Here is a 12,998-nt window from a genome sequence, read left to right on the forward strand (position 1 = left end):
GCTGGCAACCATGAAGATCAACTAGTTTATCTTATTTGCAAACATAAGTTTTCTGCATCAATGTCACCTCACATCAGGAGCACTGAGTACATAGGCTGTTAATGACCTTCTAATGTCAAGTATATAAAAACACTACAATGAACAAGTTTTGGTTTCTGTATTGTAAATAGGATTGTGCAAAAGTCTTAGGTGCATATAGATAGCTGGGGTGCCTAAGACTTTTGCACAGTACTGTATTTGTCAACGTGGAGCGGAGTGCAAATTTAAAACTTCCTGAAAGGATGTTAGGAATGGCAAGGGCAGAGCGCTGTGGGGGGAGTGCGGGACAGATGACAGAGAAGGAATGCTGAGGTGTAGGGTGGAGTGGGTGCAGACACACCCAGCCCTGAGCCACCAGGAAAGGTCATTCAATTCCAAACAACTGCTTTATTGATCATTACAGAATGTCTCTCTTGTGCTTCCCGCTTCATCTCCTCTCCCTTTTCCCAGCCCTGATTCCCCTCTCCCTGCCCTCTTCCCACTCCCAGTCCACAACAGAGACCTGTATTAGAATCAGGTCTATCATCACTCATGTACATCAGGAAATTTAGTTTCTTTTTGTAGCAGCACATAAAATTACTACAGTACTGTGCAAAAGTCTGACACACCCTAGCTTTATATATGTGCCTTAGACTTTAGCACAGTACTGTATGTACAACGTACAATATATGAACTGAAACTATCAGCTGACATGCACTTTATTGAAGGGGAAATGTTCCTACCTGCATATTCTGCTCTATGCTTTGTAGGTTGCTGATCATTCCTGGTAGAAAACCTTCCCGGGCAAGGAAAGCTCGCCAGGGAAACAGTGCAAGGGACTAGAACAGAATAAAACATGCGATCAAGAAATGAACCATAATTGAGGCACGAAGGACAAAACATTGTAAATACCAACAATCTGAAATAAAAACAGGAAGTGCACCTTCTGTGGAGAGAAGGTTCTGGTGTTAGTATTTCAAGAACATTTAATGTCATCATTTTTATTATAAAGTACTAGATCCTCATTCTTGGCTGTCAACCTCCACAATGAAGATACCAAAGTATCTTTCACGATTCTTACAATTCAGATTCTAATTCAATAGATAGGAAACATTGAGTTAGGTTCTGAATTGTAAAAATCAATTTGTGAAGGCAAACAAACAGAAGGAAAAGGGGTAGAAGAATACATTCAAAGAGCAGAATATGGAAGGATGGGAACACATATTTGTGGAGGATAATGATCAGTTGAGTTGAACAGAGGGGTGGCTATGTAGAGTCTGAGTAGTTTTATGGACGGTAGGAATGTTTCATCTCAAGTAGGCAGTTATAACCCAAGCAATAATTTCTCCATCGGGGAATGGAGTTGAAAACACATCTCCTGCTGATAATGTTCAGTTCACCGTCTTACACTGACCTTGTGATTCCATGCATCCAATGGCTGTGGCAGAGGAAGCAATGAACCATACAGGTTGCTGACTGTAGAATTACTCATAGCCGGTAGTGCTTGATGCATCCCATCTGTGACAGCCTGAAATGCTGCTGTGTTTCCAGCAGAAAGGAAAGCTTCCCTGTAGAAAAGCGAAGAGGTAGAGATTTATGACATATCAACATGTAAGCTATAACAACTACTGTTTACCTCATCGGTCCCACTCACCAATGCAAAACACGTCAGATAGGATAGTTTTACCAAGTGCTTTTCTGCTCTGTGGGTGCACAAATGAACACAATATAACAGCTGCTGCTGGTTGTTGAATTATTATCACAAATTGCGTTGCCCAAAACAATTAGTCAGAGTAATAACATAAGATTCAAAGGGATCATAGTATGACAACCATTTCAGCAAGAGACCCATCCCCAACAAAAACAAAATGCTAAAACTCTGAGTCAACCAGCAACTGTGGAGGGAAAAGGTGCAAGCTGACGTTTCCATTCAGGACTCTTTATGAGGATTGAGAGTGACGAGAGAAGCTTGCTGGTTTAGACCAGTGGATCTCAATGTGGGCTATATGGTCACCCAAGGGATCATGCTGGATTTCATAGGGTTCACAAGTAAAGAAACAGGAAACTAGAGGCCACAAGAGTTTCTGAATGGACTGTGATAAGTTTATTGTTTTAATGAAATATTACTAGAACATATAAATTTAAAAAAATGAGTATATGTAATTTAATTGGAGCCCTGAATGAAATGAATGGGGAAATATGATAGATGATGCAAACAAGGCAGCAAAACTGTGTATGTGTGTCTGCGTGTGTCTGTGTGTGTGTGTGTCTGTGTCTGTGTGTGTGTGTGCGAGACTGTGTGTGTGTGTGTGTGACTGTGCGTGTCTGTGTGTGTGTGTCTGTGTGTGTATGTCTGTGTGTGTGACTGTGTGTGTGTATGTGTGTGTGTGTCTGTCTGTGTGTGTGTGACTGTGTGCGTGTATGTGTGTGCGTGTATGTGTGTGTGTGTGTGTATGTGTGTGTGACTGTGTGTGTGTCTGTGTGTCTGTGTGTATGTGTGTGTGTCTGTGTGTGTGTCTGTCTGCATGTCTGTGTGTGTGTGACTGTCTGTGTGTATGTGTGTGTGTGTCTGTCTGCGTGTCTGTGTCTGTCTGTGTGTCTGTGTGTGTGTGTGACTGTGTGTGTGTGTCTGTGTGTGTGTGTCTGTGTGTGTCTGTGTGTGACTGTGTGTCTGTGTGTGTCTGTGTGTGTCTGTGTGTATGTCTGTGTGTCTGTCTGTGTCTGTGTGTGACTGCGTGTGTGTGTGTCTGTCTGTGTGTCTGTGTGTGTGACTGTGTGTGTGTGTCTGTCTGCGTGTGTGACTGTGTGTGTGTGTGTGTGTCTGTGTGTGTGTGTGTCTGTCTGTGTGTCTGTGTGTGTGTGTGTCTGTGTGTGACTGTGTGTGTGTCTGTCTGTGTGTATGTGTCTGTCTGTGTGTCTGTCTGTGTGTCTGTCTGTGTGTGTGTGTCTGTCTGTGTGTCTGTGTGTGTGTCTGTGTGTGCATCTGTGTGTCTGTGTGTGTGTGTCTGTCTGTGTGTGTGTGTGTGTGTCTGTCTGTGTGTCTGTGTGTGTGTGTCTGTCTATGTGTCTGTGTGTGTCTGTCTGTGTGTCTGTGTGTGTGTCTGTCTGTGTGTGTCTGTCTGTGTGTCTGTGTGTGTGTCTGTGTGTGTGACTGTGTGTGACTGTGTGTGTGTGTGTGTCTGTGTGTCTGTGTGTGTGTCTGTCTGTCTGTGTGTCTGTCTGTGTGTCTATCTGTGTGTCTGTGTGTCTGTCTGTGTGTCTGTCTGTGTCTGTCTGTGTGTGTGTGTCTGTGTGTGTGTGTGTGTGTGTGTGTGTGTGTGTCTGTGTGTGTGTCTGTGTGTGTGTGTTTGTGTGTCTGTGTGTGTCTGTGTGTGTGTCTGTGTGTGTGCGCACACACACTGGGGACAGTGAGGGTTGGGGGTCAGTTGCTATCTTTGCTTCTTCTTGACTACACACAAATCACCGTTCACACCCTGAAGGGCAGCCTGCTCCTCAAATTGCAAGAAGATGATCTCACTGAATATCTAGACAACTTGAAACAACTGCACACTGATATGGAATTTCAGTTCAGGGTCCTGCTGGAGATGCATATTCCAGATTGGGTGGTGGATCCATTTGGGGTGAACGTGAATGACGTGGACACCACATCGCAAGATTGTCTTATTGAGCTGCAGAGTGATAGAACAGCTCAAGCAAGATTCAAATGCAGCCAGCTAAATTTCTGGATAACCAGTGATATTCAAAAGAAGATCCCACAGCTCTGGGAGAAAGCGAAGTTGTTTTCATTGGTTTTCCCACCTCTTATCTAGTTGAATGTGGTTTTGGTCAAGTTCTTCACCTGCTATCAGAAACTCATAACCATCTTGATGTTGTGAAAAGAGGTGATCTTTGATCATCTTTAACCAAGTTGCAACCAGATATTCAGAAACTCACCAGTGTACATCAGTTGCAAGGATCTCACTAGATACTCAAAGTATCAACACTAAGTGCTTTTTCATTGCTGGTTGTAAGAATATTTTAGAAATGATAAATAAAGTATCCTATTCAGAGCTTTGAAATAGCTCTACTTTTCATATACACCTGTAACATTATATTTAATATTCAAGATTCAAGAATCAAAAAACTTTATTGTCATTCTAACCGTACATCAGCTCTGCAGGGCAGAATGAGACAGCGTTTCCCAGGAAGAGTGCAATGATAACATAACAAACGCAACACTAAATAATAAACATAACAATAAATAGTAAAACACAACAGCCATATGTCAGTTAAAATCAGTTATATGTGTCCACTGCAAGTTAAAAGTGTCCAAAGCAGAGTCAGGTAGAGCAGCTATTTAGCAGTCTGACTGCCTGTGGGAGGAAGATGTTTAGTAGCCTTGTGGTTTTAGTTTTGATGCTCCTGTAACGTTTGCCTGATGGCAGAAGAACAAACAGTTCATGGAGAAGGTGTGAGGGGTCTTTAATGATGTACCGTGTCTTCTGGAGGCATCGACTCTGAAAGAGGTCTTAGACAGAAGGTAGGGAGACCCCAATAACCTTCTCTGCTCCCCTAACCACCCTCTGCAAGGCTTTTTTGTCGACAGGACTGCAGCTGGAGTACCAGGTTGTGATGCTAAAGGTCAGCACACTCTCAACCACGCCTCTGTAGAGTGTAGTTAAGATGTTAGTGGGGAGTGATGCTTGTTTAAGCTTCCTCAGAGAGTGAAATCTCTGCTGGGTCCATTTCACAATCCCAGTGGTGTTCCTGTACCAGGTGAGAATATGTAACTATAACATAAATATTGACTGTATATGACCAAAAAAAACTTTAGCAAACAAAGGAGACTATGGAGAGTGTGGCCACAGAGGTAAATGAAAGTCAAAAATGGGCCCCAAGCAGAAAAAAGTTGAGAAGCACTGGTTTGAGCATAATAAGGAGCAATAGGTTGAATTGGATAGGCAGGTGGAATGGGGGGGTGGGTGGAGGAGAAAAAAAAAGAGCAAAAATAAAAGGTGGACAGGGGTCATCACTGATATTAAGTCTCCTGAAATGCATTGTCACAGTTACTTACTGTAAAACATAAATGTTTTATTCAGTCTGAATGCTTCAATTTGCTTGAAGCTGTTACTAACTGGAGGTGCAGGCTAGTGATCATAAAACCCACCATGGGCAGCCGGGGAAATAAATTCAGGTAATTAAACAAGTATGAAATAAGGATAGGTACCTGTGGTTGTTTTTATGAAACTATCAAATCTGGTTCATTAATGCCCTTTAGGGGAGAAATCGGCAATGCCGACCCAATCTGCATCAGACCCAGGAAATATGGTTAACCCTTTGTTGCCCTCTGAAGTAGAGCCGCAACACACACAGGTTAGGGATAATGAGGAATTAGCAATAAGTGCTGGCCGGCAAATACACAGATGTAAAACTTTGGATATCACATTAAAAAGAGTAGATAAAGTGGTGATGCAGGGTCTTGATCTGAATTGTCAACATTCCCTCTTTCCTCACAGGTGCTGCTTGACCCATTGAGTTCCACAGCAGCTTGTTTTTTGCTCCACTAGGTTTTTCCTTTTCTTCCCTCCCAAGGGCATTCTGTGAGTTACCTACATGTTCAAAACTTCTCTGTTCAAAACACGAAGCTGGGTGGCAGTGTTAGCAGTGAGGAGGATGCTAAGAGGATGCAGGGTGACTTGGATAGGTTGGGTGAGTGGGCAAACTCATGGCAGATGCAATTTAATGTGGATAAATGTGAAGTTATCCACTTTGGTGGCAAAAATAGGAAAACAGATTATTATCTGAATGGTGGCCGATTAGGAAAAGGGGAGGTGCAACGAGACCTGGGTGTCATTATACACCAGTCATTGAAAGTGGGCATGCAGGTACAGCAGGCGGTGAAAAAGGCGAACGGTATGCTGGCATTTATAGCGAGAGGATTCGAGTACAGGAGCAGGGAGGTACTACTGCAGTTGTACAAGGCCTTGGTGAGACCACACCTGGAGTATTGTGTGCAGTTTTGGTCCCCTAATCTGAGGAAAGACATCTTTGCCATAGAGGGAGTACAAAGAAGGTTCACCAGATTGATTCCTGGGATGGCAGGTCTTTCATATGAAGAAAGACTGGATGAACTGGGCTTGTACTCGTTGGAATTTAGAAGATTGAGGGGGGATCTGATTGAAACGTATAAGATCCTAAAGGGATTGGACAGGCTAGATGCGGGAAGATTGTTCCCGATGTTGGGGAGGTCTAGAACGAGGGGTCACAGTTTGAGGATAGAGGGGAAGCCTTTTAGGACCGAGGTTAGGAAAAACTTCTTCACACAGAGAGTGGTGAATCTGTGGAATTCTCTGCCACAGCAAACTGTTGAGGCCAGTTCATTAGCTATGTTTAAAAGGAAGTTAGATATGGCCCTTGTGGCTACAGGGGTCAGGGGGTATGGAGGGAAGGCTGGGTTCTGAGTTGGATGATCAGCCATGATCATAATAAATGGCGGTGCAGGCTCGAAGGGCCGAATGGCCTACTCCTGCACCTATTTTCTATGTTTCTATGTTTCTATTATGTCAGATTAAGGCAGCACAGTAGCGTAGTGGTTATCACAACTCTTCTCAGTACAGGAGACCAGGGTTCAATTCCCACTGCTGCCTTTGTACGTTCTCTATGTGACCCTGGGGATTTTTTCCCAGGTGCTCCCGTTTCTTCCACAGTCCAAAGACGCATTGGTTGGTAGATTAATTGGTCATTGTAAATTGTCTCGTGATTAGGTTCGGATTAAATTTGGGGGATTTCTGAGCGGTGTGGCTCAACGGGCCAAAGAGGTCTATTCCGCACTGTATCTTAATATATAATAAATAAATAAAATTTGGACACTGAAGATGCATCTGTTGTTATATTCCTTAATAATCAGGTAAGAAAGTGCACAAGATATTTCTCTTCCTTCACATAAAAATTCATCACCATGTTCAGTAGCCAACGTATTCAAGAAGAATCTGCATACTTATCCTTGTGTCCAACTGCAACTTAAGTTTCAAACATCATTGGGAGTTACACTTCCAAGCGTCTACCTGGGAACCAGATCTCCAGACTTTGCTCATCGCCAGTAAAGTTTCCACTCAAAGCAAAATATGCTCAACAGTAGTGAAATCTATTACCTGATCGAATGGCGAACAGCAGCATCAAACTGCAAGAACATAACGTCCCTCTTGAGAACAAGAAACTTTGCCACTGTGGCAGGATCTCTTGGATTGTCGAGGTTATCTATCTGAGTCTGAACCTCCTGAAGCTCAGAACCTGTCCCAACGGGAAGCAGCACAATAAAGAAAAAGACAACACGTGATAATCAACACATCTTTAGTACAGCAACAGTGTTTGATGTTGACCCATATACAATCATGTAGATCAACATCATTTAGACATGACTCAAACTTTCTCCAATTTCTTCTCTAGCTTCCCAGTGCTCTTCGAGAAACCTGGCCAGGCCCTGGAGGTTTGTCTAGACTGTTACTGTGTGGGAACTGACCAAGAATGTCTCCCACTCAGAAAGAACTGTTCTCGTTTTTCATTCCTTTCTGTCTCTCTCTGTACACTTTCCCATTTTGCCTCAACTGCTCCTTGTGAGAGTGAGGTTTGTGTTGCCACTTCTATCAGCTATCTTTGGTCTCCTCTCAATTGGAAACACCTATCTGTGGCCATCATCCTCCAGGAAATTCATGGAGCAAAGAAGGTAGGGAGGAGACATAATTGAACTAACCCACACCAGGACTAGTAAAAGAGCCGAGGGTGTAGGTTTATAGTGAGGAATACAAGGTTTAGAGAGGACCCAACAAAGAATCTCTTTTACAAGTAGAGCAACTTGATCAGCTTCACTCTGTGCTGTGCAAAATGGAGACAGGCCCTTCAGCCCTCCACATCCATGCTGACCATACTCTCAGTGATTGTGGGAGTGCATTCCATACTGCACAACAGAAAGCAATGGCACTCACAACTTTTAAGAAGCACCTGAAAGATTTATTGAATAATAAAGGCATAGCTGGGTGCAGACCATATGCTGAGAATTGGGATTAGTATAGACCAGGGTTTTCCAACCTGCGGGCCGTTAACCCCTTGCTTAATGGTATTGGTCCATGGGATAAAAAAGGTTGGGAACCCCTGGTATAGATAGTACTTGATGGACAGCATAACTGATGTGACTATCTCCGTATCTGTACAGCACTGAATGGGGCTGACCTGGTTGTTCCACTGTGAGCTCTGTAGATATTAAATAGACTCATAGTTGTCATACCAATTCTAATATTCTCTGAAATGTCTGTTATTTAGCACTTCAGGCACCTCCACTTATTCCATACCACATCTTACTTACACCTGAAATCCTTGCCCTTGCTTTTGTTATATCTAATTCTAAGTATTCAGATAATGGGTTCTTCATATTCCTCAATCCTCAGCTCATTGTACTCAGCTGCCATTACTCCATGCTGTAGGTCTTGATCAGCCATTGCTTTTGTGCTTGCCAACATACAATGGCGCCAGAAAGCAATGCCTCAGTTTTAAAACTCTCATCCTTGTGTTTCTTCCACTTATTCCCTTCTAACTCTCATCTCCTCCAGTACTCTTCCACCAGAATCTGCTCCTCTGAGTATGGCCTTATGGACAGGATTCACTCTATCATCCATTGAGTTGTGCTGCCCTGACCCCAATATTTTGGCCTTTCCATGAGCTCACCATCTGCCCCTTGTCTTGAGATCTTTCTGGGAAGCTCTCCAAATAGCTTAGGCTAGTATTGGTCTTTGAAGCCCTTTGAAATGTCTGACACAAGAGAGACTACAGATACTGGCAATCTGGAGTAACATACACAAAATGCTGGTCAGACAGCATCTATGGAGGGAGATTAACAGTTGATGTTTTGGGCTGAAACCTTTCACCATTCACCCCTCATGCTCCAGAATTTTGTGCGCGTTGACCTTAAAGTGTCTGTTCTACACTGAAGGCCTTACATGAACACTGACTAGTTCAGTCTCACTGCTGACAAAACAGTTAGAGTGAGAAACTTCCAAGCAATACTTGAGCTGTGCTCAGCAAGTCTTCTGTGACTTACCAATGCCTTCAAGTCCTCCCCAGACTGCTGCCAGTGGCTGCATCTTCTGAGAGACAACGCTGGGGGAGCTGCCAAGCTGCGCGAAGCAGCACAAGTAGGAGAAGATGTCATGGAGAGCAGCCACTATCTCCAGAGTTTGGTACAAAGCCCTCCAGCAAACCTTGTGTGTAGAGGATGGGAGGGTCAAGAAGAAGAAAAATGTCAAATGCTCCGACTATCAGACATGTAGCATTTTATTTCTGCATTAAATTGGCCAGCATTTCAGCGTGAACAATGATGTTCGGACTGCAAACCTGGTGCACTGCACGTCAAGGGAAAGACTCTAATTAGATTGAAATATGAAGCCATAATCTCATTTCTGTGACTGCAGTATTACTTGGTATTCCCTGCTACAGCTCAGCTGGTATTCTAGACTGATGCTGATTCTAGTATAAATGATTTTATTGAAACCTTCCCCCTTGCAGGCAGGTTCCAATGCATTTCAGTTAGTGGATTTAAAACAAAGAGTAAAAGATGAGCACTGTGAACTCTATGGTGGACTATCTAGAGCCAGAGTCATAGAAAAGTACAGCATAGAAACGTACCCTTCGGCCCATCTAGTCCATGCTGAACCATTTAAACTGCTTACTCCCTATGTTCTGCACCATGACCATAGCTCTTCACACCCCCACCATCCAAGCTTCCCTTAAATGTTCAAATGAAGCTCACGTGCACCACTTGTGCTGGCAGCTCATTCCACGCTCTGAGTGAAGATGTTTCCCCTCATGTTCCCCTTAAGTTTTTCACCTTTCACCCTTAATCTATGACCTCTAGTTCTGGTCTCACCCAATCTCAGTGGGAAACAGCCTGCTTGCATTTACCCTATCTATACACCTCATACTTTTCTATACCTGTACCAAATCTCCTCTCAATCTTCTGCATTCCAAGGAATAACCTATTCAATCTATCCATATAACTCGGGACCTCCAGACCCGGCAACATTGTTATAAATGTTCGTTGTACTCTTTCAACCTTATTTACATTTTTCCTGTAGGTAAGTGATCAAAATTGCATACAATATTCCAAAGTAGGCTTCCCCAATGTATTATACAACTAAATTAACTACTTCAGAAGAAACCTAGGAACAAAGAAGAGAGGAAAGGAGACTAATTAGAAACAGTTTGTATATGCCCAAGAATAGAGTCGCAATTCACTAAGATGTATTAAAGATTTGTGGAATTGACTATAAAAGAGACTAAAACAAACCTTTTGTTCCAGGGTTTTAAACATAATAAGCACTTCAGAATGATGAGGAATGTACCAGAGATTAAGAAATGTTCTTCCGTCAGGTGACAACAAACTTCGAGGGCGCTGATGGAGTTTCCTAAATTTAAAAAAATGAACACTTGTCAATGCTAATTCAGAGATGCAAGTGTACATATAACTCTGTGTGGAATTATATGTAACTGCAGTCCGCTAACATGTTAGCTTGTGCGTACTTGGGCGATACAGCGGTATCAGCTCAAAGGATTGATGTCTCAAAATTCCTGTGACTCAGATTCAATCCTGACTTTGGGTGCTGTCTATGTGGAGTTCCAAAACCCGCGTCTCCAGCAGGTTTTTCAATAGACACCACCCCCAGCTCACCTTGGGGAAACACACCTTTAGATACATAGTGCTCTACAATAGCTCTGTGTATCTCCTCTCTCCTCATTGTCGACTTCACCTTAGCAAGATTCAACCGTTTGGCCACAGCTATCAATTCCGATTTCCTGGCATCCCCTAATGCCTCCAAGGTTGGCGCCTTTATAAATTCCTCAGCCTCCATTTCTGCTGTTTGTCTTTTCTTTCTTTCGGGAATTTTAACCCAATCAATTTACTCCGTCCCAAATTTAGCGTTCAAAGTCGCGGACGAGAACCCCACTTATGTTACGTACCCCGTAACTGGGTTGCCAAACCAGCAGAAATGGATCACTCAGTTGGAGTCTGGATTACTAGAACTAAGAAAGTTTTATTAAAGAAACAAGCAACACAGTAATCGAAAGGATAATAAATGCAACAGTTCAGCAATGATAACCACACATGTGCACAGAATTAAGATAACAGCATCAATCAAGCTCTATCGTTGTCTAGGGGTAAATGACCAAATTTAAAAGTGACTCAAAGTTCAGTCCAGTTTAGTAGTTCAGTTCGCAGTAATCGTTGCCATGGATGGACAACGTGGGGGAAGAGAGACAGAGAGAACAGGAACAACTGATCATTCAGCACAGCTTCACTCACAGACCGGTGAGATGGCTCACAAGCAGCTTTTGGGCGGGTCCTTGGTGATGTCACCTGAGGTCACCGACTGTGACCCCTCCTCCAGATGCGGTCGATCCTCTGCAGTGAACCCGGCACCCAGGCAAGGGCGGACACACACCGGGTTCCCGCTGATCGTACCTTTCCACCCTGGTCGTTATCTGGTACTTCTCACCCACTCGTGAGAGGCGCACCGCTTCCAGGGTCTCGTTACCTCGGGTGGCGTGTGTGTCTGCCTTAGCGAACCTGTCCCTTTTTATCCCCTTGCTGGGGCATCGCCTGTCCATCACTTCAAACAGTTCAGGGTTCAAAGGGGGGAGCCGCTCCAGACAGCTCTCTCTCTCCCCCGTTCCTTCATTACACATCTCCAGACGCTGCTCCATTGTTCCTTATCTCTCCTTCCCCTGAGGGCAGGTGGCAGACCACTTGCTGATGTCACTGATGCTAACCTAGGCCAGCAAACATCTTAATTTTATGTGTATTCTCGTCACAGTGGCCAGATTAGTTTCCTCCGAGGGCTCTGGTTCCACCCAAGTCACAAAGACGTGCAGGTTGGCAGGTTAACTGGCCACTGTAAATTGCCATAATTGTAATTGAGTGAGATTGACGGGAATATGGTTTAGAATGGGTGTTTGATGGTCAGTGCAAACATGTTGGGCCAAAGGGATTGTGTCCATGCCACATAAACTTAATTGTAAAATTTGGCTGTGGCGTTACAGAACCAACAGAATCAACAAACTCATTCGTAAGGCCAGTGATGTTGTGGGGATGGAACTGGACTCTCTCACGGTGGTGTCTGAAAAGAGGATGCTGTCCAAGTTGGATGCCATCTTGGACGATGTCTCCCATCCACTACATAATGTACTGGTTGGGCACAGGAGTACATTCAGCCAGAGACTCATTCCACCGAGATGTAACACAGAGCATCATAGGAAGTCATTCCTGCCTGTGGCCATCAAACTTTACAACTCCTCCCTTGGAGGGTCAGATACCCTGAGCCAATAGGCTGGTCCTGGACTTATTTCTTGGCATAATTTACATATTACTATTTAACTATTTATGGTTTTATTACTATTTAATTATTTATGGTGCAATTGTAACGAAAAACAATTTCCCCCGGGATCAGTCAAGTATGGTTATGACTGTGACTATATTTGCTGGAGACTCTCGTTGGCCGAATCAATAGTGGTGACAAATCAGCATATAGGAGGTAGCTTAAATATCTGGCTGGGTGGTGCCACAGCAACAACCTCTTACTCAATGTCAGCAAGACCAAAGAGCTGATTATTGACTTCCGGAGGAGGATACTGTTGGTCTATGAGCCAGCCCTTATTGGGGGGATCAGAGGGGGAGAGGATGAACAACTTTAAGTGCCTATCATTTCTGAGGGTCTGTCCTGGGTCCAGTCCATTAGTGCAATTACAAAGAAAGCACAGCAGCATCTCTACTTCCTTAGAAGTTTTCGAAGATTTGGCATGACATCTAAAACTTTGTAAACTTCTAGATGTGTAGTGGAGAGCATATTGACTGGCTGCATCACAGCCTGATATGGAAACACAATGCCCTTGAATGAAAAATCCTACAAAAGGTAGTGGATATTGCCCAGTCCATCACAGGTGAAGCCTTCCCCAGA

General features: G+C 43.7%; 1 protein-coding gene across 5 annotated transcripts in view; it reads right to left on the reverse strand.

Moving 5' to 3' along the window:
- Window positions 1-12,998, reverse strand: part of si:ch73-242m19.1 (uncharacterized) — a 182,325-nt gene that overhangs the window by 52,897 nt on the left and 116,430 nt on the right. For all 5 annotated transcript variants that reach the window (XR_010017039.1, XM_063040782.1, XM_063040783.1 and 2 more), the window contains 5 exons: window positions 10,334-10,451; window positions 9,089-9,248; window positions 7,149-7,287; window positions 1,433-1,586; window positions 762-857 (listed from right to left, as the gene is read on the reverse strand). Coding sequence is in view for 4 of the 5 variants with exons in the window: in XM_063040782.1 (XP_062896852.1) it covers window positions 762-857; window positions 1,433-1,586; window positions 7,149-7,287; window positions 9,089-9,248; window positions 10,334-10,451 (667 nt within the window). In the remaining variant the exon portion in view is untranslated. The remainder of the gene's footprint in view (window positions 1-761; window positions 858-1,432; window positions 1,587-7,148; window positions 7,288-9,088; window positions 9,249-10,333; window positions 10,452-12,998) is intronic.

Source organism: Mobula hypostoma, chromosome 2 (genome assembly GCF_963921235.1).
Source record: "Mobula hypostoma chromosome 2, sMobHyp1.1, whole genome shotgun sequence".
NCBI classification, from domain to species: domain Eukaryota; kingdom Metazoa; phylum Chordata; class Chondrichthyes; order Myliobatiformes; family Myliobatidae; genus Mobula; species Mobula hypostoma.